The sequence below is a fragment of the Zea mays genome, chromosome 9 (assembly GCF_902167145.1).
Source record: "Zea mays cultivar B73 chromosome 9, Zm-B73-REFERENCE-NAM-5.0, whole genome shotgun sequence".
Lineage (NCBI taxonomy): Eukaryota > Viridiplantae > Streptophyta > Magnoliopsida > Poales > Poaceae > Zea > Zea mays.
Genome location: NC_050104.1, coordinates 149,072,132 through 149,095,715, shown reverse-complemented (window position 1 = coordinate 149,095,715; position 23,584 = coordinate 149,072,132). Strand labels below are relative to the sequence as shown.

The window sequence follows — 23,584 nt, the reverse complement described above, 5'->3', positions numbered from 1 at the left end:
TATACTAGATAAAAAAACAGTTCACAAGAAACTGTTCAACGACCATGTTGATGGCAATCATAATTTAACATTCCCAACTTCTTGACAGAGTTATACTGAATAAAAACAGCTCACAGGAAATTGCATAAGGATCAAACTATCTCCAATAGATAGAACGCACACTCTTAAAACTGATCCAATCTTCATGTGTACTAATCAAGGTCACAGCCTTATTCTGAGGAAACAGCATAACCTGCAAAAGCTAAAAAAACACTGACCAGACATTCTAGTGCCGAGTCTCCATCGCAGCAGGAGGAAAGGAAGGCAACTTCTTGAAGCACGGGAGCAGCTTCTTGAAGAGCTACGGGCCAGTGGCAGCGTCGCGCTGCGCCGGCGGGTGGTAGTAGCTGGGGGTTGGCTTCGGCGGCGAATACACCGGCGTTGACGGCGCTGGGTCCACCGGCGTCGATGGTGGAGTGCCCACCGGCGTCGACGGAGGAGTGTCCACCGGCGTCGACGACGGAGGCTTGTGCTCTGGCACGGGCACCGGCGCCGGTTTGTGCTCAGGGACGTCTACCGGCGGCTTGGTGACAGGTGGCACTGGCACGCCAGAATGGCCGTGACCGTGATCAGGCACAGGCAGGTGAGGAATAACCACATGCTTGTGGGTCCCTACGTGGTGGTGGTGCATAATGCTGTGGAAGAAAGGGTGGCAAAGGAAAGCCGAAGCGCACTCGGGCGACGAGCGGTAGACCTTGCCGCCGAGCGCGACGTACGTCTTCTCCCCGTTGGCGTCGTGGCCGGGTGGCGCCGCGACGATCTTGGAGGGCTCCTGCCCGGGGCACGGCGCGCTCGACGCGCTGTGCAGCTGCGCGAAGCATTCCGACTTGAGCTCCCCGTCCTCGCCAACGACGTCGGCGGCCGCCAGCGGGACGCGGAAGGCGCCGGACCTGCCCACCTGTCCCACGGCCGTGCTCTCGTACTCGCCCTTGCTGTTCTTACACTTGACGGCCACCTGAAGACCTGGGAAAAAAGCAAAACGGCAAACCATTGATCAGCCAGCCAAACCGTTTTTTACTAATACGTACTGCTATATCTCATGACATGTTTGAGCTTGTGTAGACCACGTCGTACCTTTGAAAGCTGCCTCGGCGTCCATGTTCCTCCTGGCGCAGTCGGAGCACTTGGCCAAGCCGACAACAACCGGCGGCGCTGTCTCCCCTTGCACGGCATTGGCGAAACCTATCGCTATTACAATGCCAAAAACAGCCAGCAGTAGCTGTCGTGCTTTGATCTCCATCTCTACCACTTGTTCGGACCGGAGTTGTTGTTGAGGAAGGAGAAGATGTGGATGGGTGAGGACTGAGGAGTGGAAGCGCAGGCGTTTAAATAGGCGCGGCGGTCGATCGGCTGAAGTGAAGTGAAACTATACTGAAGGCAACCATGGCCAGCTAAAATTGGGCGCCGCCTTTGTAGATCGATCGCCAGTTAATATGCATGGCCGCGTGCAGTGTGATCGTCATTTCCTTCAAGTCTACTCCTCCAGCTATCCTCGTACTCGCCGTTAATTGTCCACACGCACCGTACGTAGTTCATCACTGCGCACCATTGTATGGCCTAGCTTGCTCAATAGTTGGTGTGAAAATTTCTTAAAAGCCAGAGAGTGAGGGACCAATCACCATTTTTACACTGAACCTGAACTCGGTGCGATTTATTGACACAGAAGGGGTGTGACCTTTTTACTGGAATTTTGTTAAAATTAAAATTTAAAGTCTCCAAATAGAGTAGAGTGTTCAAGAACAAAAAAAAGTTAAAAAACTAAAAAAGGACTACGCATAAGTTTCTAGCCATAGTTTAATGAGAGAATTATTTTTTGTTTTTTTTCCTCGTAGAATAAGTAGAGCATACTTTTGCCTGAACATAGCCTTGCAACACTGATTCTCGAAAGTTCGTAAAAATGGCATCATCTAATTTCATATTGTCCATAGAACAACAAAGAACTAAAACAACAACACCTTTTAGTCTTAATCAAGTTTAGGAAGGCTAGAGTTAAAAACCCAACATAATCACCATAAGTTAATGTTCGATCACATGTCTAGCAATTTTCCATGCACTTCTATTTAAAACTAAATCTTAGGGTGTACCTTATCCTTTCAAGTTTTCTTTTACTGTCTCTTTTTATGTTAACTTCGGTTTTTTTTTCTGTCTCTCTTCTTATTGCTATCGCGTTTTAGGACCCCACTACGCAAAAGCGCCCCTGAAGGTCTTCGTTGAATATGTCCAAAACTATCTTAAACGGTGCTAGACAATCTTTTTTTTAATTGGTGCTACCATATCCTATCATGTATATCATTATTACGGACTCGATGTCTTATTATATAGCCATAAATCCAACGCAACATGTATACTTATCAGCTAAACATGTCTTGTCGCCAACATTCTGCATCATACATCATAGCATGTCTAATCACCATTATATAAAACTTGTCCTTTGCATTGGCTTTTGTGGTACTCTCTTATCATATAGAGTACTAGATGTTTGACACCATTTCATCCATCATACTTTGATTCTATGGCTAACATCTTCATCAATATTCTCGTCTCTCTATAGCATTGATTCTAAATACTCAAAGGGTGTACTTTGTAGACACTATTTACCTTCCAAACTAACATATTCTTTCTCATGTGTAGTGCAGAAATCACGACATCTCACATAGACCAACACATAGGGATGATAGTTTTCTCTTTTTCCATGAACATGTCTCGGCAACATGCCTTGGCAAGCGTTTCATTAATTGGAATGAAATCACATGACACCGTTACGAGAGCTACCGTAGCGTAGATTATAAATCACCAAACCGAAGACAAGGTCGTAGTTATAGCGATGATAGTTTTCATGATGAAAAAAGGGGTAAAGCAGGAGTTGGTCTTTGAAGCTCATCAAGACCTCAAAGTATGCCAGGAGACTAAAGCGAGAACCCAGTCAATCGTCAAAATTAGTGAAACAAGCTGTCTTCCACGGTCAAGAAACTGAGAATGAACACACTTGTAGCCTTTAAGGTGTTGAAATATAATATAAGTGAATTGCACACATCTTCTCATCAGCTTAAACTTTTGGGTTGAATTAGTTAGTGCATGCAACTTAATATGGTAATCAGAGCTAGAGGTCATGAGTTCGAATCCTGGCTAGCGCAATTAAATAAAATATAATTATTGTTCGCTCCTATTCCACGTCTCGACGTGAGGAGGAGTGTTAGAATATAATATAAGTGAATTGCATATCTCTTTTTATCAACTTGTGCTTTTGGATTGAATTGGTGCATGCAACTTAATATAAGGACCCATCGAACCAGGTGGCAGTGGCACTCTTCTCGGCGGCAGGGACCGCGTGACGGGTGGTGGAGATCGTGCCCATTTTGTACCGACGACCTCTGCACGATCGGACGATCTGCACATAGTTGTTCAACTAACCGTGCGCTGTCGACCCATCACGATTAATCAAAGCTCAAAACGTAATTTCAGAGTGGTTGCTCGTGCAGTAGCCGAATTGACACGGGCCAGGCACACGGCAGTACAAATTTACCGATACCAAAGTACGTAGCAGTAAAATAGACTCCGAAAATAATCCAACACCCACCGATCTTAATGAAAAGGGTGAACGAAAACTTCTATCTTTATTTCTCAAATCACATACAAGCAAGCAAACGGGCTGAAACACCAATGCCGCCGCGCGACACATACGGGCACACGAACCGAACAAAAACAATCACTGACAACACAGCAACATCATCACCGAACCGAAACGAAACGAACGTCACTGACACTGCAACATCTTAGAGCTCTGCTGCTGTCCCCGCACGAGCCAGCTCCGATCCCCTAGTTCAGTTTCATGGGAACCTTCTCCTGCCCCTGCCCGCCTGCTGCCGCAGGCCGCCGGGTCGTGTCGTCGTCGGCGAGCGGCGGGCACGGTTTCTTCTTGCGCATGAACTTGAGCTTCGGCTTCTTCTTGAAGAACGGCTCGGGCTCCTCGGGCGCCGGAGGCCTGGGCTCCGGCACGGGTGTGGGCGTCGGCGTCGGGGGCCCGTACGTCGGCGTCGGGGCTGGCGTGGGCGTCGGCGTCGGCCTCGGCGGCGGCGGCGGCGGGCCGAACATGAAGTGCTTCTTCTTCTTCTTGCCGCAGGCGCACGCGACGGGGGAGAGCGCCGTGTCGGCCGCGGCCGCGGCCGCGAGGTAGGTCGTGTTCGTGCTGCTGCTGCCGTCTACTTGGCTGGCGGGCGCGATCATCCTGGGCGGGGCCTGGCCGACGCACGGCGTGTCGTCGGGCGAGCTGCGGAGCTGGGCGAAGCAGTCGCGGTCCGTGCTCCCGTCGTCGCGCAGGAGCTCGGCGGCGAGTGGGATGCGGAAGACGCCCGTGTCGTCCAGGGGGCCACGCGCCTTCGTCTCGTAGCCCTCGTCGGCGCCGGACTTGCACTTGATCGCTACCTGCAGGTCTGCGGAGCACAGAGGGAACAGGACTTTTGATGAGTGTCGTCTGTCGTGTCGCGTCGTGGCCATATATGCCATAAAGTTTGTCACTTAGAAAGGTAGTAGCTAGCTCGATCTACTCGGGCCAAATTGTCATATATGGTCGCAACAGACCTAAACCAGCAGTGCAAGTGTGCAGGCAGGCGAATTGCATTGCATGTACCTTTGAAGGCATCGACATCGCTGGGGGAGCAGTCCAAGCACTTGACGGAGCCAACCACGACCGCCGGCGGCGCTGCCGCCTCGGCCTTCCAAGCCGTCTTGCCTAATAAGCTGACGGCCAAGACCAAGAGCGCAGCCAAAAGAACCGCAGCTTGCTGGGGAACTAGAGCGCCCATGTCGGAGCCCTGCAGCTGGTTGCTGCACCTTCTTCGTCGGGAGAGATGCGTATATTTGATGAGGAACGGAAGGCGGTGAGTCTGGATGATGAGGAGATGGTGCTTGGGTGCATGCGCTTTATATAGAGGCCGAGGCCCGAGGGGCGGGCCGGGTAGTGATAGATAGTGTGTGTGACACTGTAGCCCGGCCGGCTGGGCCATTAAAGTCCGGGAGGGAGGACAGGTACTGGCCGGCGTCCATGAGACCAGCTCGTGAGGAATGAAAAAGTCTGAGCGATGCGACGGAGGTTTAATTCCGGTGGTGGAGTGTCAGTGCTGGTTTGATCATTCCAGTCCGTGATCCTGCCTCTTTTTTCTAACCCAACGAGCTGTGCTAGCTGCAACTACGCCGAATTCTCCAGCATTGCTTGTTACCGCTGCACAGAGAATTTGTGTCGGGCGGCGAATAGATCCAAGTTCATCGCAAGTATATATACGACTCAGAACTGTTACACTGATCTGCATTGCAGCAGTCTGCAGGCGGTTATCATTGACACAAAATAGCTTCAGAAAATTGATCCAGCATAGTCTCTCTCTCTTTTTTTTTTTTGCCCCCTTCCAAATCTAAGGTCAGGCTTCCATCCTTCTTCGCCAACGGTGCAGTTCCTCACCAATGTGGTGTGCTTCATCTGTCAGGGTGGCTCATAAACCTCGCACGGCGCATGCATGGTATGTACGTGATGCATGGGAGGGGCCGGGCCGGGCCGGGAGAGGGGTGGGTCGGGTTGCACCAACACCAACCATGTGCGTGCCGTGACCGATCGATCGAGCACGTAAATTAACTGTACCCGCGCGCCGCCCGTCGCGCTGTACGGTTAATCGGAAAGCATTGGTGGGCAAGCAAATGAACACGCACGTCATGGCCGTTTTAACATCTCTCTACTAGGATCGTAACCTCAAGGAGCCGCACGGCCAATAGAATAGCTGTGAATTGGTGATTGCTATGAATGGCCGGTGAACGCTTGCAGCGTCCTTTGGCGCGTCGTCCATGTGAGAAACCGAAAAGTTTTGCAGTCCTCCTTTTTCTAAGGACCGGAGAACAAATATATACAACTAAGGTTAGGGATGAAAGTGGTAATCCGAACTATTAGAACAAATTTAATATTTTAAAATAGATATGTATAAAATTTGATGTTGATCTTTTCTTATGTTATCAAGCACATTAGTACAAATATGAATAAAATATTATATAAGTTGTTTTATGTATTATTTGCTCCCTACAACACAAAAAGTTGAAAAAATTACCGAATTTATTTCCGAATCCATACCGAAGTTTATATCTATTATTTGAGAAAATGTAGGATGAATTTGAGGTTTACCTTTTATGATTCTTAACAAGCTGAATGTTAAAAACAAGAATACAAATTTGTATTGTATATTCTATATCCTATTTATTCACAATCAAAGAAAAAACTGATTACCGAATAAATACCGTTTCCGACCGTTTTCATCCCTAACTAAGGTCGGTAATCGCGATCTAAATGTTTCGTCACAATTTGTTAGAGTACTAAATTAATTTTAGTTCAAGAGAGAATAGAGATATAACTCGATTCTAATCAAATTCTTAAATTTTATAGTATAAAATTTATAGCTTATTGTCACGGCCGGGTCGGTGCAGACTGCACACCGTATTTGTTCACTTACGTCGTTGAAGGCAGGCTCGAACAGACACATGACACTCCTTGCAGCGAAGGTCACAAATCTTTAAAGAAACATCAGCTTCTTACTAGTTCTGCTAATAACTTGGCACTGAAAGTCGACAAACTATGGTCAGCAAAATGCTATCTATACCACTAATAATGAACAACGGAAGGTTCTTCCAACTATCATTTTTTCCTTTCCAAAATAATTTGTCAACTTTCGCAGGATGACATATCTCTAAACAGTGATAAAACGTCCTCCAAAACTTTTATCACTAAAAGACAATCCTATAGAGAGCCTACCTCAGCGTCATTCTAGCTCTCCTAGAGCTTATGGCAACTAGCTATAGGACCCTATGAACCGGGGGCCTTATACATGACCTTATGGCATTCTACAAGACACTCTTGTTACCATGTGCACTCTTGTCCATTTCGATCGTACGTGTCGACGACCTATTAGGATAGGGCTTGCGTCTATCATATTTATTACAAGAGATAGTGGTGGCGTCATTATAGTCACATCTTAGGATGCAAGTGTACGCACAAACACTATATAATGTGTGCGTCTTCAATAACTACAACTTTACTCAAGGGTGTAGACACCCATACCTACCATTGTAGCATGCCACACTTCACATTGTAGCATATGGGAGGTGTGCTTCGTATATAGTACAACAACGATAAGCTAAAAGTAGTTCGACCCCTGCTAACATGCAGAGATGCAATTTTCTCCTCCTTTGTGCTACAAAAGAAAGGTGTAGAGCAACATAAAAAGGTTCGTTCATTCTGTCTTCGGTTCACGTTGGGTTAGAATATACCAAGAGCCCTCGCCTTAGTCTAAGCTCTCTAGCTCAGCTCAACAGTACACTTAACAAAAGGCGGCTAGGGCTCTCCTTATTCACCAGCTCAGACATCTTTAAAGCATGTAATCCTTGCAAACACTTTTGCATCTAATCACCAACCATACAAAAGATGTAGGGTATCACACTCATGCAGCTCAAACCAATCTACATTGTGCTTGTGTTTACAACCATATCGATGTCCTAATACAATGGTCCCAGTCCTACATTCCTCTCTCTCCCTCTCATTTTCTCTTGTACCTTTTTGTACTATGGTGTCGCATAACCGTGACATTTGACACACCACGTTGGGTGTTGCGTGCTTTGCTGTGTTGCATCGACAATGGCTTCATCAGCGCAACTAGTCGATGAAACGATGGCCTTTGACACTGGCTCCAACAATACTAACCATGTACTAGGTCATGAGCAGCATACCGGTCTTGCTTGATATATCTCTCCGCTACGTTAGGCGAAGCTAAGGTCGGGTCAGGTTGACCAACCTCTTCCTCCATTACCCAAACAACTTCCTTTGTCGGTCTAGTTCGATATCCCTTATTGGGACCACGTGGCACTACCACCACTAGCCCCACTCCTTTTGTGATCCTTCTGGTGTAAATAATATCAAGGGAGTCTCATGGCAAATGCATCCACGAGCTTTGAGAGACCATAGTCCTTTGATGCATGCCACTCTTCTAGCCTCATTTTGGAACTCTACTAAAGTGGCCTAGAAGCTTGGTGGCCCATCTTAGCACTTGACACCACGATGGACACGACAATGACTCAACTTTAGCACTTTTGTCTCCATTGGACCTCATGATTCTGTGGAGGCGCTCCTCCACGACTCTCTAGCGTCTGACGTTAGGGAGGTAGCTATAGAATAGTGTCGGCAATATGTCACTAAATTCATAGACATGGCCCAGACCGACCTTGGGTCGTCTGAAGCCATACAACCTCCTTCCATGAGGTCTCCAACCAAACATGATGCATCATCCATGTGCTCTCATGCACCATCCATCATCAAATAGGGCTTAATTCCTAAGGACACACCCTACGATCCAAAGCCACAGTGCAAGGCTTCTCTTCCCTCTTAGCCACATCCTCAAGACCTGTGGCACCATATACACCAGTAGCATGTCCTGTAGGATGCACGAGTTGTTCTTGACTCTCGTGCAATCGTTGTCATAGTGAAAGAGCAAGTATTCTGCTACTCCCATGGGAATTGTTCCTGCTTGTAGGCTAGAGCATACAACTAGTTCACCCCAGTGGGGCTATATAGATGATGTAGGTTATTACGTTCATGTAGTTCTGTAACACCCTAAAATCATAGTTTTGGGATTTAGGAGAATTTTCTAAATCTAAAATGTCTTTCCAAAAAAAGTTATGCATTCAGAACATTTTTTAAGATAAATAAATGATAATCCTAAATATTGTTAGTATGAACTTCTAAAACTAGAATTTAGATTGAAGCTAAAAAAATATAAAACTAGTTATGTTTTTCAATTCATTTATTAGGAGAGGATTATTCCCCTCATAAATTATATAAGTGAAAACACTTTAAAATAATAGGTTAAAAATATATCTTGATAGAGATTTTACATAACTTTCTCCTAAATAAAATATGTAATGAATAGTCATAGTTGAATTAACTTTTAATGTTATCACACATGCATAACAATATTTTTTTAAAGTAAATAATGTGTGTGTATTTCGTATTTGCAACATAGCCTAAATAAATGGATAGATTAAATAAATATATAAATATATTTGCATTTATGGTGAGAACTTTGTAATTGTATATTTAATCTGTGCTCGAAACTTATAACAAGATTTTAGTTTGAAATAAGGATTTAAAAACATATAGTAAAACATGAATAAGAAAAAAATAAAAAAAAAGAAAGAAACTTCTCCGGCCTCCTCTCACGTCACCTTCTCATTTGTTTTTATTTTTATTTATTCTCTAGACACAAGCTACGTGACACGGCACATCTTGATGTTAGCCAATTTTTTTTTCTCACCTTGTTTTTTTCTATGATTGTTTGCTCTCGCTGGGACGCTGGCTCATGGGCCGCTCGGCCAGTAAATCACCAAGAACCGTGTCATCGCTAGGTGGGTCCAAGTTGCATACGTCTTCAACCAACCAAGCGATAGACGCTCGCTCGACCATAACAACCGGGGCTGTGCGATCCGCTAGAATCTAGGAAAGGACGTTGAGATTCGATGCTCATCCCTGAGCATAAATAGCGAACGCTCGTGCCCAACAGGCTAGAACCAGTTGTGTCCACAATCGCCAATAGCGTTGAGGTAGCAGGGGAGAGAGAGAAACAGATAGATTATTGCCGGAGTAGCAATCAACGCTCGACATCTTGGAGTCCTTGGAAGCGTCGTAGACCAGTTATGGACACACCGCCGCTGTCGCTGCTGGAAAAGGAGGAACAAAGGTAGAAGATGGCCACACTTAGATCCCATAGATTATGTCAATTTACCACGTAATTCTTTGTGTGAACCCGATCTAATCAATCAGATCACATCATGTTACCTATTTCTGTGTAGCCCTACTAAATTATTAAATATGTAATACATCTGTATTAGACGTCTGATTTATTCCATCCAGGTTGTGTTAGGTTCATACTAATTTTGAGTACGTAGCATTAATATTGTTTTAATTATGTTACCTGTTTGAATTAATTAATTAATGTTAATTAACTAGATAATCTAGTTAAACTAATTTATAGTTCTAACCTATGCATTTTATAAATAATTGTTAATGATTAATACCAACTCAAATATTTTAATTTAATACTTGCTTAGTTTAAATATGATATCTGTTAAACCCCATCTATTAGATTTATTGCGCCTAAAATATCGTTTTATCCATAAATTCTTCATTTTAACTTCGATTTTAATGGTTTTCGAACCCACGACCTCGTAGCGACGCATAGATCATTATTATGCAGTTTGTTCTTATGTTTGGTGTGATGTTAATTTTGCCCATACCATGTTTGTTTGTATTGCTACGACTAGCAGCGAGGTTACGTGTCACCTGAAGAGCAAGTTGGTACCTGTCCCAGGCAAGTTGTGCCCTTGATCACTTCTTTTACCCAGTCATGTTCTTATTAATCATAATGATCTGCATAAGTTAATTTTGATGGGACCCAATAGGTTACCCTAGATTTGACCATCTTTATACCTTGTTTACACTGGATTTTTGGGTAGTACATGCTATTGCTATATGTGGTTTTAGGTATAGAGATATTTATTACTCATGATTACACTTTTTATTATCTGTTTATTACTTATTGTTCATGATAAGACCATTATGTTAATGGGAACATGGAGAACCACCCGGGAAAACAGTGCTACCACAAGGGTTTAATGGGACGCCCTTGGCTGATTAATTAGGAAAGCTAGTGGATGACTACCTTACCCGAAAGGGGCAAGGGCAGTAGGGGAGTGGTCAGTGTAGGGAGGCCCTCGGGATGATTTTGCTGCGATGGCGGTCATGCAAGGGATTCCTGCATTGGAGCTTCCTATAAACTGTAGCGGGTTTTCTGAAGCTAGTGGAACTTTGTAAAGGCCTCGTAGTGTTACCCTGCCTCGCCTCCTCGGTAGAGGTGTATGGGATTGGTCGTCTCTTGGCAGATGGGTAACATGACTTGTGGGTAAAGATGCGCAACCTCTGCAGAGTGTAAAACTGGTATACTAGTCGTGCTCACGGTCATGAGCAGCTCGGACACTCACATGATTAAATTATGGAACTAAATTCAATTTGTCATATGCATTGCATCGCAGGTGATGTTGTTACTTTTGTTCTACTACTTAATTGGGTTTGGTATTTACTTATACTTAGTAATTGCTAATAAAATTTTGACCAACTTTAAAAGCAATGCTCAGCTTCAACCATCCCCTTTGGTAAGCCTTACACTTCACATGAGCTTCCACCTTTGGCGAGTTCATGCACATTATTCCCCACAACTTGTTGAGCTATGAACGTATGTGAGCTCACTCTTGCTGTCTCACACCCCCCCCCACAGGTTAAGAACAAGTACCGCAGGATGATGCACATGGAGGATGCTGCGATGTGTTCGTGAGTGGTCTAGGCCGTCGTCTCCCAGTCAACTTTGGGTTGCTGGACCGTTGTCTCCTTATAATGTAATTATTTATTTTGTATAGAACTCATGTTATATAGTAAAGATGTGACATTCGATCATGTGCCATGATTCATCATATGTGTGAGACTTGGTCCCAGCACACCTGGTGATTATGTTCGCGCCCGGGTCTTGGTGCCCCAAAACCCGGGTGTGACAAGTTCAAACCTCTCTCTATATTGTGTGTGTGTTTACAACCATGTTGACACCTGATCTAGTGGTCTTAGGCATATATCCCTCTCTTTCACTGATTTTCTCTAGTATAGTGGTGTCATATACCGAAGGCATACTCCTATGTCCTTTATGTCCTGCATGTGATTCGGGTTTCATGCTTAAGTTAGAATAACTCGTGTCTAGTGATGAGACAAGATCCAATTCTAAGATGTATTGGGTCTAATTGCTATCTACAAACATGTTCGGTAGTGAAGATAAATAATATATATTAGTTACGCCTCTTAAAATGCTAAGGAGACCTAATACTTCATATCAATCAACAATAATTTATTTATTTACTATACCTTCATAATCCATAATTTGATATTGTTTTTTAACCAGAACAAAAAATATTTGGTCTTCATCAAATTTTATAAATTGATTTTATTTAATAAATATCAATGCAAAGGCATGAACACAATAAAAAACTATATAAGGTTATAAAAATGTCATAAAATCATTTTTTGTTGTCTAAATTGACAACAATTTAACTAAAACTTAAAGGTTTACAAAAATGTTAAATCAGTTACATTGTTAGTGAAAAATTTGTTAATAAAAAATAATTTTTTTTGTTGTGACATTTTTCGAGTAAAAAAGGTGTTAAACATAACCTTTAGATCCTTCTGTACAAGATTATTCTTCGGTGTCAATATATTTGTGGTGAATTTTCTAGGGTTCTTGGACCAAGTCCCCAATAAAACCCCATTCAAATATTAATTTCTAGAATTCAAAATAAACCCTTCAGTCTTCCATATTCCATGGGAACCAATACAACTAAGGTGAATTAACCGTGAAATTTTAGAGCAAGTTCAAATGAAATTCAAGTAAGTTATTTTTAAACAAAATCATATAGAAAAACAAATTTATCATCTATCATCACAATGGGCTGAAACTTACTAGGCCTATTTTGATTTTTTTTTCTTTAAAGGCAAGCTTCGCTTCTAGACCTCTTTGCTTTCTCCACCTCAGCCGATGATGGCCCAGTGCCTCCTTCCCTTTCCCTTTTACTGTAGTCTGCAGCCTGCCCTATTTTTCTCCCTCTCAATCCGATAAAATTAGATAAGTTTTGAGCGTATTTATTCTGATAGTATATTTATCTTAGATTATAGATATTAATATATTTTCCTATAAATAGATTTGAGTTAGGACAAGACAAAAACTATTTACAATATGAAATGGAATGAGTAATAATTTTGTGGTAATTTTTTTTGCCTTTTCGATAAAAAGGTTCCGGCTTTTAGGTGTAAGGGGTGGAAGGGAAAAGCTCATCACCAGGGAGAACAGGAGAAGAAGCCACACGAAGACCACCAGGATCAAAATATGTGGTTCAAAAATCCAATGTTTTCATTCCTCCAAACACTTTTTAGATAATAAAACTGTTGGCACATTTTTCGGGCGTCAAACACTAAGAACCGGCGGCAGTGCTCTTTGTTTAGGCGTGGACGGTACGAAGCCAGGGGCCGGACGGTCCGTGACCTGGCGTAAAGCTAGAGTTCCTTGACTGACGACCGGACGGTCCGTGCCTGCAGGCCGGACTGTCCGTGCATGCGCAGGGGCGGCGGAAGTTGCCGGCGGTGCTTGAATCTTGCTCCGAGAGGGACCCCGTCGGAAAGGAGAGATCCTATAAGATGCCTAGAGCGCGCGGATCGGGCCGGACGGTCCGGCGCTCAGTTTGGTGCTCAACTGAAACACTAGTGTAACATAGATGACTTTGTTTTTTTAGCTGAGCTTTCTAACAAACAATTTGCAGTCTCAAGATTAGACTACAACGACAATACCCCACTGACATCACCAAACAAGAACCACCCCCAAACACAATACATCTACCGGCTTCTTGTGCCGGAGATAATAACAAGAGTTTAGCACACCACAACCGTTTGCACGCTGGCATGTCTCGAACTCAGAGGCCCAGACCCATGGCGACGGCAACGCTGAGACCCAAAGCAACCGAGTTCCCCACCAGGCTGCATCCATGCTTGAGCGCCCCACTGTCGTACGGGCTGTTGTCCACCAGCGGCTGGTTGCCGAATCCGAACGTCTGCCCCACATCCTGCACGGTCTGTCCCTGCCCCGCGGCGGCGGCGGCGGCGCCACCGAACTGATCGGCTTCCTGAGGTAGCGGCGCCAGTGGCAACGACTCGGGCTGCGGCAAAGGCGCCGCAAGCGGTGCCTCGGGTTGCGCCGCGCCGCCAGCACCAACACCGACTCCGACTCCGACGCCGTTGCCGTAAGCGTCTCCCTGTCCAAACGGCAGGTCGCTGCTCCCGTGGCCTATCGGTTCGGCGAACGGGGGCAGAGCGGAGGCGAGGCCGGGCGAGCCGGGCATCCCGCAGCGCTGCGCGGCGCGCGGCTCGTCGCTGGCCTTCCACGCCAGCTCGCCGCCCTTGTCGAGGATGCGCATGTCGCCCTGGTCCACCAGCTGCAGCGTCTGCAGGAAGTTCTGGTCGTCGGACTGCGCGTCGTGGGTGTGCCACACCGAGGTGCTCCCGTCGAACACCTCCAGGCCGTTCCACGAGAACACGAGCGCGCACGTGTTCACGGTGCTCACGGCCATGCACTCCGACTCCCACACGCTCCGGCCCTCGGCGCCCGGCGCCGTCGTGTCGAGCACCTCGACGTAGCAGAAGTCGGCGCCCAGGCCTCCGGCGCCCGGCTCGGTCTGGCTGCGCATGAAGTACGCCGCGTACTTCCCCGACGGCGACGTCAGGAACAGCACGGGGTTCTCGTCCCAGTGCGGCGGGATGCTCGCCAGGATCTGCTGCTTGGTCACGCGCCGTATCGTGCCGGCCGGGGCCGTCGCCGTGGCGTGGCACGGGAGCAGAAAGGCTAACGCGAGACACACGACAACCTGCGGCGGAACGCTGAGCTGCATCTGCATGGCTGCTGGTTTGGGTCTCGCCACTCGCGGCGTGTGCCTGTGCGCTGCTCTCTGCAGGTGGAGCTGGAAGGGCTCTGTGTGTTTTGTGCTTGTGCATGGACTGGCGACCTGGCGTGTCATTTATATAGACATATAGTTAGAGATACCGATGGAGTGGTAGAGCGTGATGATGGTGTAAAGGCAACGTTGAGTGGTTGACGATACCGGCTCCAATGTTCCATTAGGAGATTAGGAAAGAAAGCGAGCACAGGACTTTGCTAGGGGATTTGTTATGCTATTGGGGTTGACCGGCGTGCGACGTGCATCAGCTGGTCGATGAGGATTATGAGCCATACACATTGATTTGAATCGATTGAACACAGGATCAGGCTGAGCATTTCAGTGTTTGCTCTTGATGCAACGCAGAGTATGTCGTGCTGGTCAACTTCACTTGAAGTTGTTTATCCTTCAACTTAGCTAATCCACCGATAGTTCAAATTCGATTTATCATGTCGAAAAGCGCACGTTAAAGTCTGAACAGCCTGCTCATTTTTTTTTATTTCTGTTCGAGGCAACAAAATAAGAACCATCGAGCAACTTTGATTCTCCAAGGCCCATGTAACATTGGTAGTTTTAGTGGTCTTGGGCTGGAGGAATATTGAAACCCTTCCGGTTCTTTGCGATAGCAGTTTCGGCCACTTTAAATGTTTGCGTCCCAGCGATGAGCCCAGGGCCCGGCCTAGACAGGAATAAAATCATTTCTTTCCTGTACAAAATAAGCAGAAGAATTTTTTTACTACACCAATATAGAAATAAAAGCGCACTTCCTGTATATTTCACATACATGAGTTTGTTATTGTTGTTTAGGCAATAAGTAATTTTACCATTGTTTGACTACAGAAATATAAATTATCTCTTATGTTTTTTTTAATTTACTAGTTAGTTATACAATATTCTTGTTAAAATAACATAAAAATTAAGGCAACTAAAATATAGCAAGAGCATCTCCAACAATGCCTCAAACTCGTGCCTCAAATTGAAATATAGGGTTCTATATAGAAAAAACTACTCCAACGGTACGTTATTTTATAAATTTTGGTCCAAAAATTATAGGACACACTCAAGTGTCTCAAATATAATCTAAATTTAGGGCTTTATCATTGGAGTAGAATATTTTGTTGTTATCCTAAATTCAATAAAATTTACTCATTTTTAAATTATAGAGCGTTTTTTAGGCCACGCTATTGGAGATGCTCTAATAACTCTCAAAAAAACGATGTTTACATGGTGCGCCATGCCAAGCATGTGGAGCAAGTGAGGTATGATATAGATATACCGCCACTAATGCCCTGTTTGGGACAACTCTTGCTCCAGAAAAATTGGTGAAGTTGGTGAAACAAATCATTAGATGCTCCAGAAAATCGTGGAGCTAAAGATGTAAGCCTTTAGAAGAAATTTAGATAACTTATTTTACTTATTACTTAAATTAAAAATATTTTTAAATTTATTTAAATTGATATAATAAACTATAGCTCTACTTGAGCTGGAACCTAGGGCCATCCCAAACACTTCCTAAGATGACCTAAGACTAAGAGCATCTCAAAGAATTCTAAAAACCAACTCCAATCTTGATTTTTTGGTAACATGGAATAAAACCTCTGTGCAACTCTCAGTTTTTCAGCAATTAGGAAAATTGGTCCAACTGCACATAAATATACGCATGCTAATACAAATACACAATAGATAGATAAAGTATAAAAAACCTAAGATGATGTGAAAACAGTCCAAAATTCTATTAGAAGTGAGATATGGAAATTAGTTTAACAAATATAGTTTTTAGCGACTTGAAAAACTCATTAACTACCAAGATTAGAGTATCTCCAATAGTTACTAAAAGGCTAAATTTTAGTTACCTCTGTTTGGATCAACGGACTAAAACAGTTACAGAGTATTATACCATCTGATTAGTTAGGTGAGTGAATTTGGCCTGGCTGGTGCTAACTTGGCCCGCTGGGAACGGAACGTGCTCTGCGTATCTACGCATACAACAAGAGAGATGTTTTTGAACTGCACTTGCAGCTGCGGGTGCAGCTTTGGCTGAGCTTACACAGGCAACCAAACAAGAGCTGTGGCATAGTCAACGCACGCGAAGAGTCTGGATGGGCAGGCACAGACAACCAATCATGCTGATAGTAATTTATGCTGACACCAAGACAAAAAAATATCCTCATATAATTAAAGTTGCATGCTCGGCCCCATCCCATGCATGGCTGCATGTATGCCCGGTCGAGGTGGGCTAAGGCTGCCTCCAGCAAGGGCCTGTATACGGTTCTGAACTCTAAATATAGAGATTTAGAGGATCCTTTTTGTGTCCAGCAGCAGCCTGTAAAGCGTACTCTAAAATAGAGGAGCACTGGAGCATCCGCTATCTCTGGAGTTCTTCTGCTAGTCCGCTATCAGGTGCTAGCAGTAGCTTTACCGTCCAAAAGCAGTTGCCAGCAGTACGATCCGTACATCGGCAGGGGTAAAAGCAGTACTGTTTGCTACAAAAATATTCTTTTTATATAGTTGGTATGTTATAGAGGATGAACTTTAGAGTACGCTGTTGGAGATGGTGAAGATATAGAGGACGGAATATTTTAGAGAGAAATGTAAAGGACATAGAATATTCCTTTAGAGGATGAAATTTAGAGAATGTTGCTGGAGATAGCCTAATGGGGTTAAACTGTTTTAGCTCCTTTTTTAGAATTTGTGTTTGGTATTTTAGCCCTTAAACTGACTAAACTTTAGCCTTTTATTTTAGCCCAGATAAATCGAACAGGCTCTAAGGGGTAGTCGTGTGGGTCATGGATCACCCTAAAATTTTGAGTGAAGTACTATAGGTACTAGTTAGTTGCCCATAGATGTAAATGGAATATTTATTTAAATACAATTATATTTCTATTTCGAATTATTAGTATATTTATATTTAAAATTTCTCTTCTTTATGTATCACAAGTGGTCATTGGTTGTGGTGGTAAGAGTTGAAGGCTTTGCTCTAGGTGGCCAAGGATTGAATCTCCTTGCTGCACCCTAATTTTTGAAGAAACTTCTGCTTGGTGTAGTGATGTAGATAGTAGGCTAGTTTAAGTAAATTTTGGAGTATATTGCTCATTAAAAAAAATCTTTGCAATACTTATTACATGATGACATGCTACGTATAGGTGTTCCTGTTTGGTGGGGCTTTGATCGCTTTCGGCATCGACTTCCTATTTGTTCCTTCTCTTAGAAATGAATCAGGAACCAATAAGACCACGTTTTGTTTTGTTTCGCTGGCCAGCGGCTGCGAGGCGTAGCGCTCTCGATGAGCACGCAACCGGCCAATCGTCACACGAAACTGCACGTCCAATCAATGCTGCCGTCCGATCTCTCCAGGCCATCTGGACATCTGTTGCCGCGGCGTCGTCAGGAAATTAATGGGCGCGACGACTTGGCTATATGAGTCCGAGTCGAGTCCAACTTAACGGACGATGAGAAGACGAGGTCAGCCAGCGCTAACCCAAACCTGCCCGCGCTGCGCCTTTTGATTCTGCCACACAGGTTTTGCTTCGTTGTTGGGCGATGGGCGTTGAGAGTTGTTTGGCCAGTTCCCTCACCTTCTCGATCATGCCTTCATCTCTATGTTTCTGTTCCAGGAGGAGCTGTGAAGTGAAGTGGGGCTTCTATCGACACGTTTTTTTTTGTTAGGAATAAATGGAAGGGGATAGTAGGAGTTGGGAGTTGAGGTACTCCTTCTAAATCAAATATTTTGAGCCGTAACTGTTTTTTTAAAAAAAATATTATATAGTTTGAAAATATATGAATTATAAAGCATACAAGTATTTCACATAGTGGTCTATGCAGATTCAAAGTCAATGGAAAGTTAGCTCCAAGATACGCCGGGCCTTTCAAAATCCTGAATAGAAAAGGAGAAGTTGTGTAGATTGAATTGCCATCTCAACCCTTCAACATACATGATGTGTTTCATGTGTCACAACTAAAGAAATGTTTAAGAGTTCTAGATGAGCAGCTACCGATAGAAAAACTAAATTTGGAATTATCTCACCTATACAGAGCATCTTAGTTTATAATTGTGCAAACTGCATCATACTTTACAGAGGCTTTTATCAGTAGGCCGATAAAAGAAGTCGAGGTGACACAGATTTTCAATATCTAAAGAGTCAATCAAGAGGACTGAGCAAAGCCTGAATAGTAAAACCTTCAGTTTATAGACTCGGGGCTGCATGACCGAGTTAAGGACTCGATCTAAAAGCAGAGCAACTCGGTACAACAAAGACATGTCTTATTAAGAAAGATTCAAGATAAGGGGTCCAGTCTGTCCGAGTTAGTACCTGATAACACTCAGAGGGGTCACTGTTAAGCATATATACAAGGGGTATCTGAGATCTACTCAATGCGGAAGACTCTAGCAGTTGGGTCCATGGGCTTGTTCGAGATGTCTAGGAACTTCCCACAAATAACTAAATGTCTGAAATTCCTCACGGTAAAGACAGGTTTACGGCACGGGTGGGCACTGGAGTCATCTGAACCTACAGTTCTTTGATTTGAGTCACCTAATGTGGCTATGCCACATTGACTCATACTGCATAGTAACAGTCTAGTCTCAAGCCAATATACGAGCCAACTTATTTTTACAAAAAAAAAACACACTCGACAAACCTATCTATTTTGTAGCGGAACCAGGCCATGCCGTATGGGGCGAATTGAAGCATGAAACCAAATACTACCTATGTCCCAAAATAGTATTCTTTTTAAACTAAGTGGGTGTTTGGTTTCTAGGGACTAATGTTTAGTCCCTTTATTTTATTCCTTTTTAGTGTATAAATTGCTAAATATAGAAACTAAAATAAAGTTTTAGTTTCTATATTTGGTAATTTTGGAACTAAAATGGAATAAAATCTAGGGACTAAACATTAGTCCCTAGAAACCAAACACCCCCTAAACATACATTCGTTAGTAAATATATGAATGTAGTTTGTATGTATGTCTATATTCAATATCATTGGAATGAATGTAGATGTAAAAAGAGACTTAAAAAGAACTATATTTTAGGATGCAGGGAACACATTATAAGTTTGTAAACTAGCCCTTAATTCACCTTTAATTCAAACACCAGCGCGTGGAGATACATTGCCACCACGTGAAAGCAGGTATCGAAGCACACTTATCACGGCTTAACGCGCGCACATACTGCTTGTTGGAGGAAATAAAAGTAACTTAATTTAACTCAGTCATCGTAAGGCGGGTTAGTAAATGTGGTTATGGTTCAATTGACGACGCATAGTATAATTGCAAAAAAAAACTAAGTACGTAAGCAGGTACTAATCAGCGATCATGCCGCGCGATGGTTCTCCTTTTGGAGACTGAATGAAAGCAATGGCTGATAACCAAAACGTTAGCTGGATTCTGCTAACCAGATCGCATCAGTTGAGACCGAGTAGGTCAAAACAGTAGTGCACCTACTAATAACTGATACGGTTTCGTCTTCGTTTGGACTTGGACAGCGCCGTGATCGTGTGCAGGAAGTCCGATGAGCGGTGGACGGTAGTCATGAATCATGATACCCCAATTAGTCTTGAGAAAGCGACGCAGAACCACAGATGAGGATCTAGTCAAATCCGAAGGCCGATCGAGCTACGACTCACCAGACTTGCTACTTTGCATGCAGCAGCGTGGATAATTTGGACGAGGAGACTACTGCACGTACGTACTGAATGCGAATCTTCGCCGGTGGTTTTTTGTCGCACAAATCATTGGTTAGTACTGTATACGTGTACTCCTTGCTCGGACCAGTCGAACCACAGCAGTTCAAACCCTGTGAAACCTCACAGAAAGCATGTGATTTTAAAACTTGATCGAGCTGAGAGGCCAAGAGTATGTAGTATACTATATTATAATCAGTAATTCACACTTGCATTGGTCGATGATTCTCTAGTCATGTGATCTTGCACACTGTTGGGTTCGTCTGTCCGTTCTACCTCCCCGGACGGGCGTCTAGAACGCCAAGGGAGATAAAAGAACTAGACAACAAATAGGGTAGGCACTGCTACCTTTTGGAATTCATTTTACACCACATACTACATCTCTGAATTCCAAAAGCCAGCATTGTCTACTCACGTACGGCAACCTACTGGGAAAAAGAAAGGAAAACGAAACGACAAAATAAAACTGAAAAAAAAAATACATACAAGTATAACTTTCTCCCTCACACTCACACGCCCTTCTTCATTAATTCGTCGTGAGGAAATCCGAATGGGATTGGGATCATGCAGTTGTTGTGGCCACGTGACGTGGCCCATCAGACGTACGCCTTGGGAGGGTACCTGTCCACGTCGTCCACCCAGGGGTTGCAGCAGGTCCCCTTCCTGGCCCCCGGCCCCGCCGCGGCGCCGGGCGACGACGGCAGCGGCGGCACGTCGCGTAGAGCGCGCCACACGGCGCTGTTGCACTTGAACCCGGAGCCGAAGCCGATCTGCCACACGCGGTGGCCGCGCCTTACCCGGCCCTTGGCCTCGGCGTACGCCAGCTCGTACCACAGCGAGCTGCTGCTGGTGTTGCCGAACCGGTGGAGGGAGCACTTGCTGGGCTCCATGTCCGTGTCCCGCAGGCTCAGGCTGCGCTGCACCTCCTCCAGCACCGCGCGGCCGCCGGCGTGCACGCAGAAGTGCTCGAACGCGCGCCGGAAGTCCGGGATGTAGGGGCGCACGCCCCCTACGCGGAACACGCGGCGCATCATCAGGGACCTGAGGAACTTGAGCTGCTCGCTCAGGGGCAGCACCAGGGGCCCCAGCGTCGTGATGTTGGTCTTGAGCGCGTCGCCGGCCACCGCCATGAGCTCCCGCGCCAGCGAGACGCCCGCCTTGCCGGCCTCGTCCTCGCGCTGGTACACGCAGTTGAAGCACTCGTCGGTGGCGCCCTTGTGGGTGCGCACCGTGTGGAGCAGCCGGTACTTGGCGCGCCCGGCGTCCGCGCGCCTGTTGGACAGCAGCGCCGCGGCCCCGCCCATGCGGAAGATGCAGTTGGAGAGGAGCATGGAGCGGTCGTTGCCGAAGTACCAGTTGAGGGTGATGTTCTCGGTGCTGAGCACCACGGCGTACGATCCGGGGTTCGCCTGGAGCATGTCCTTGGCGAGGTCGACGGCGATGAGGCCGGCGCTGCACCCCATGCCGCCGAGGTTGAACGACTTGACGTCCTCCCTCATCCTGTAGTGGTTGATGACCATGGACGCCAGCGACGGCGTCGGGTTGAAGAGGCTGCAGTTGACGATGAGGATGCGCACGTCGCGGCGCGGGTCGATCCCCGTGGACTCGAACAGCGCGTCCAGGCACCCGAACATGACCGCCTCGGCCTCCTTCCGCGCCTCCGCCATGTTTAGCCTGGGCGGGCGCGCCTGGACGCCCGGGGGCAGGTACGTCTCGTCCCCGAGCGCGGAGCGGCTGGTGATCTTGGTCTGGAAGTCCAGAGCCGCCTCATTGAAGGAGCCGGTGCTCTCGGTCATCTCGAGGAAGGCCGACTTGGAGATCTTGAGCCGCTCCTCCGGCTTGTAGCACGCGAACTCGACGAGGTACACGGGGCGGGGCCGCTTGAGGTAGTAGACGGTGAGCAGCAGCAGCGCGGTGCCGAGCCAGGCGACGCAGGTGAGCAGGTCGACGGAGTAGTAGATGACGTCGAGGCGGACGAACGAGTAGGCGGCGGCGGCGACCGCCGGCACGCAGAGCGCCGGCAGCAGCGACGTGGGGCTGCCGCCGTGGCGGATCCCGAGCTTCACGTACTTGAGCTTGATGTTGCGGGCGAAGTCCGGGAGCCGGCGGCGGATCTTGATGACGATGCTGGGCGCCGGGTCGCCGCCTTCCCGCCGAGCTTCGTCCGCGCCGCGGAAGGCCATCTCGGCCGTGAGGCGCTCCCGCTCCATGACCGCCGCGGGCGCAGCCTCCTCCATATGGATGGAGATCGGAGGCTGGCTGGTTGGCTAATACTACAGCTCCAACTAGCGTGTGAGGCGGCGGAACGCGATGTGATGTCGCCTCTTATGTGTGAGTTGGTCACGCGGGCAACTCCAAATATATATAGGGAGACGGAGGGGAATGGAAGCACCTGCCCGTTGAAACTTGTGGCGTATCCAGCTGCCGGAGCAGTCAAATTTGTAGGCACGCGAGGCAACCACTCTTCTTCGAACCGTATGCCGTACACGAGTGGTTCAAGTACTACGAGCGAGTGGGAAACCCGTATACCACTGCTCCGTAACATCAGCGTAATCCGACCGTGTTACGGCGGCTACTCTTGCCCTGCTGCCGAGGGAGCCAGACACGACATGATTGACGACTGGGAGCTCCATCATCAGAATTCAGAAGACCAAGACATGTCAGGTGGGGCCAAGCAACTGGGAAGGGCGAGAGGTGGGGTGGGGAGGGTGGCCTATTAATGATGGTGGTTACTGGAGGACGCTCAACCACTTGGAATTAAGGAGGCACAGGCACAGGCACAGGTGGACGCGTACAGGATCCGCCTGCTGGCGCGGCATGCCGCGGCCCGCGCAGCAGGGCGAGAGAGACCGCGAGGGAGCCGACGAGCGCGCTGGCCTGCCGGTGCCAGTGGACGGCGGGGCGACTAGCGTGCTGCGTTTTTGCTTCTCGCCCGCAGACCTTTTGATTGACCTGCCTGTTCTTTCATTCCAAACGACGAGAAGACGGCGGCGCTATAGGGTTGGTTGGCGGGCGGCGTTGACAGGTTTCTTCCCGCGCCCCTCTCTCATTTATACTCCATACAAAAAAAATCTTTTTCCCCGTCAGTTCTGATGATTAATGGTTTCGATGTCGCAACGTTTTCTTGGCAGTTGGACCGGCCGATCATGCACAGGCCGGCGGGCGGGGACAACGGTTCTTTCAGTTTCCGCGACCAAAATAGAAGGCAGCGCAATTTCAGTCGGCAGCAATTCTTTTTCATGCTATTACTCGACGGTTCTTCGTGCCGT

General features: G+C 46.3%; 4 protein-coding genes across 4 annotated transcripts; all 4 read right to left on the bottom strand.

Moving 5' to 3' along the window:
• Positions 1 to 4: 4 nt before the first annotated feature.
• On the bottom strand, positions 5 to 1,336 carry LOC100282232 (uncharacterized). Its single transcript, NM_001155144.2, has 2 exons — positions 1,114 to 1,336; positions 5 to 1,002 (listed from the first exon to the last, which is right to left on the bottom strand). Exons 1-2 carry the CDS (start codon positions 1,277 to 1,279, stop codon positions 341 to 343), a joined length of 828 nt encoding a protein of 275 aa, NP_001148616.1. The 5' UTR covers positions 1,280 to 1,336; the 3' UTR covers positions 5 to 340.
• Positions 1,337 to 3,635: 2,299 nt separating this feature from the next.
• Positions 3,636 to 4,919, bottom strand: LOC100283568 (uncharacterized). Its single transcript, NM_001371948.1, has 2 exons — positions 4,667 to 4,919; positions 3,636 to 4,469 (listed from the first exon to the last, which is right to left on the bottom strand). Exons 1-2 carry the CDS (start codon positions 4,839 to 4,841, stop codon positions 3,856 to 3,858), a joined length of 789 nt encoding a protein of 262 aa, NP_001358877.1. The 5' UTR covers positions 4,842 to 4,919; the 3' UTR covers positions 3,636 to 3,855.
• Positions 4,920 to 13,409: 8,490 nt separating this feature from the next.
• On the bottom strand, positions 13,410 to 14,686 carry LOC103639369 (uncharacterized). Its single transcript, XM_008662124.3, has one exon. It carries the CDS (start codon positions 14,593 to 14,595, stop codon positions 13,618 to 13,620), a length of 978 nt encoding a protein of 325 aa, XP_008660346.1. The 5' UTR covers positions 14,596 to 14,686; the 3' UTR covers positions 13,410 to 13,617.
• Positions 14,687 to 20,533: 5,847 nt separating this feature from the next.
• Positions 20,534 to 23,326, bottom strand: LOC100285592 (uncharacterized). Its single transcript, NM_001158483.2, has one exon. The coding sequence runs from the start codon at positions 22,550 to 22,552 to the stop codon at positions 20,912 to 20,914; it is 1,641 nt and encodes a 546-aa protein (NP_001151955.2). The 5' UTR covers positions 22,553 to 23,326; the 3' UTR covers positions 20,534 to 20,911.
• Between the last annotated feature and the right edge of the window lie 258 nt (positions 23,327 to 23,584).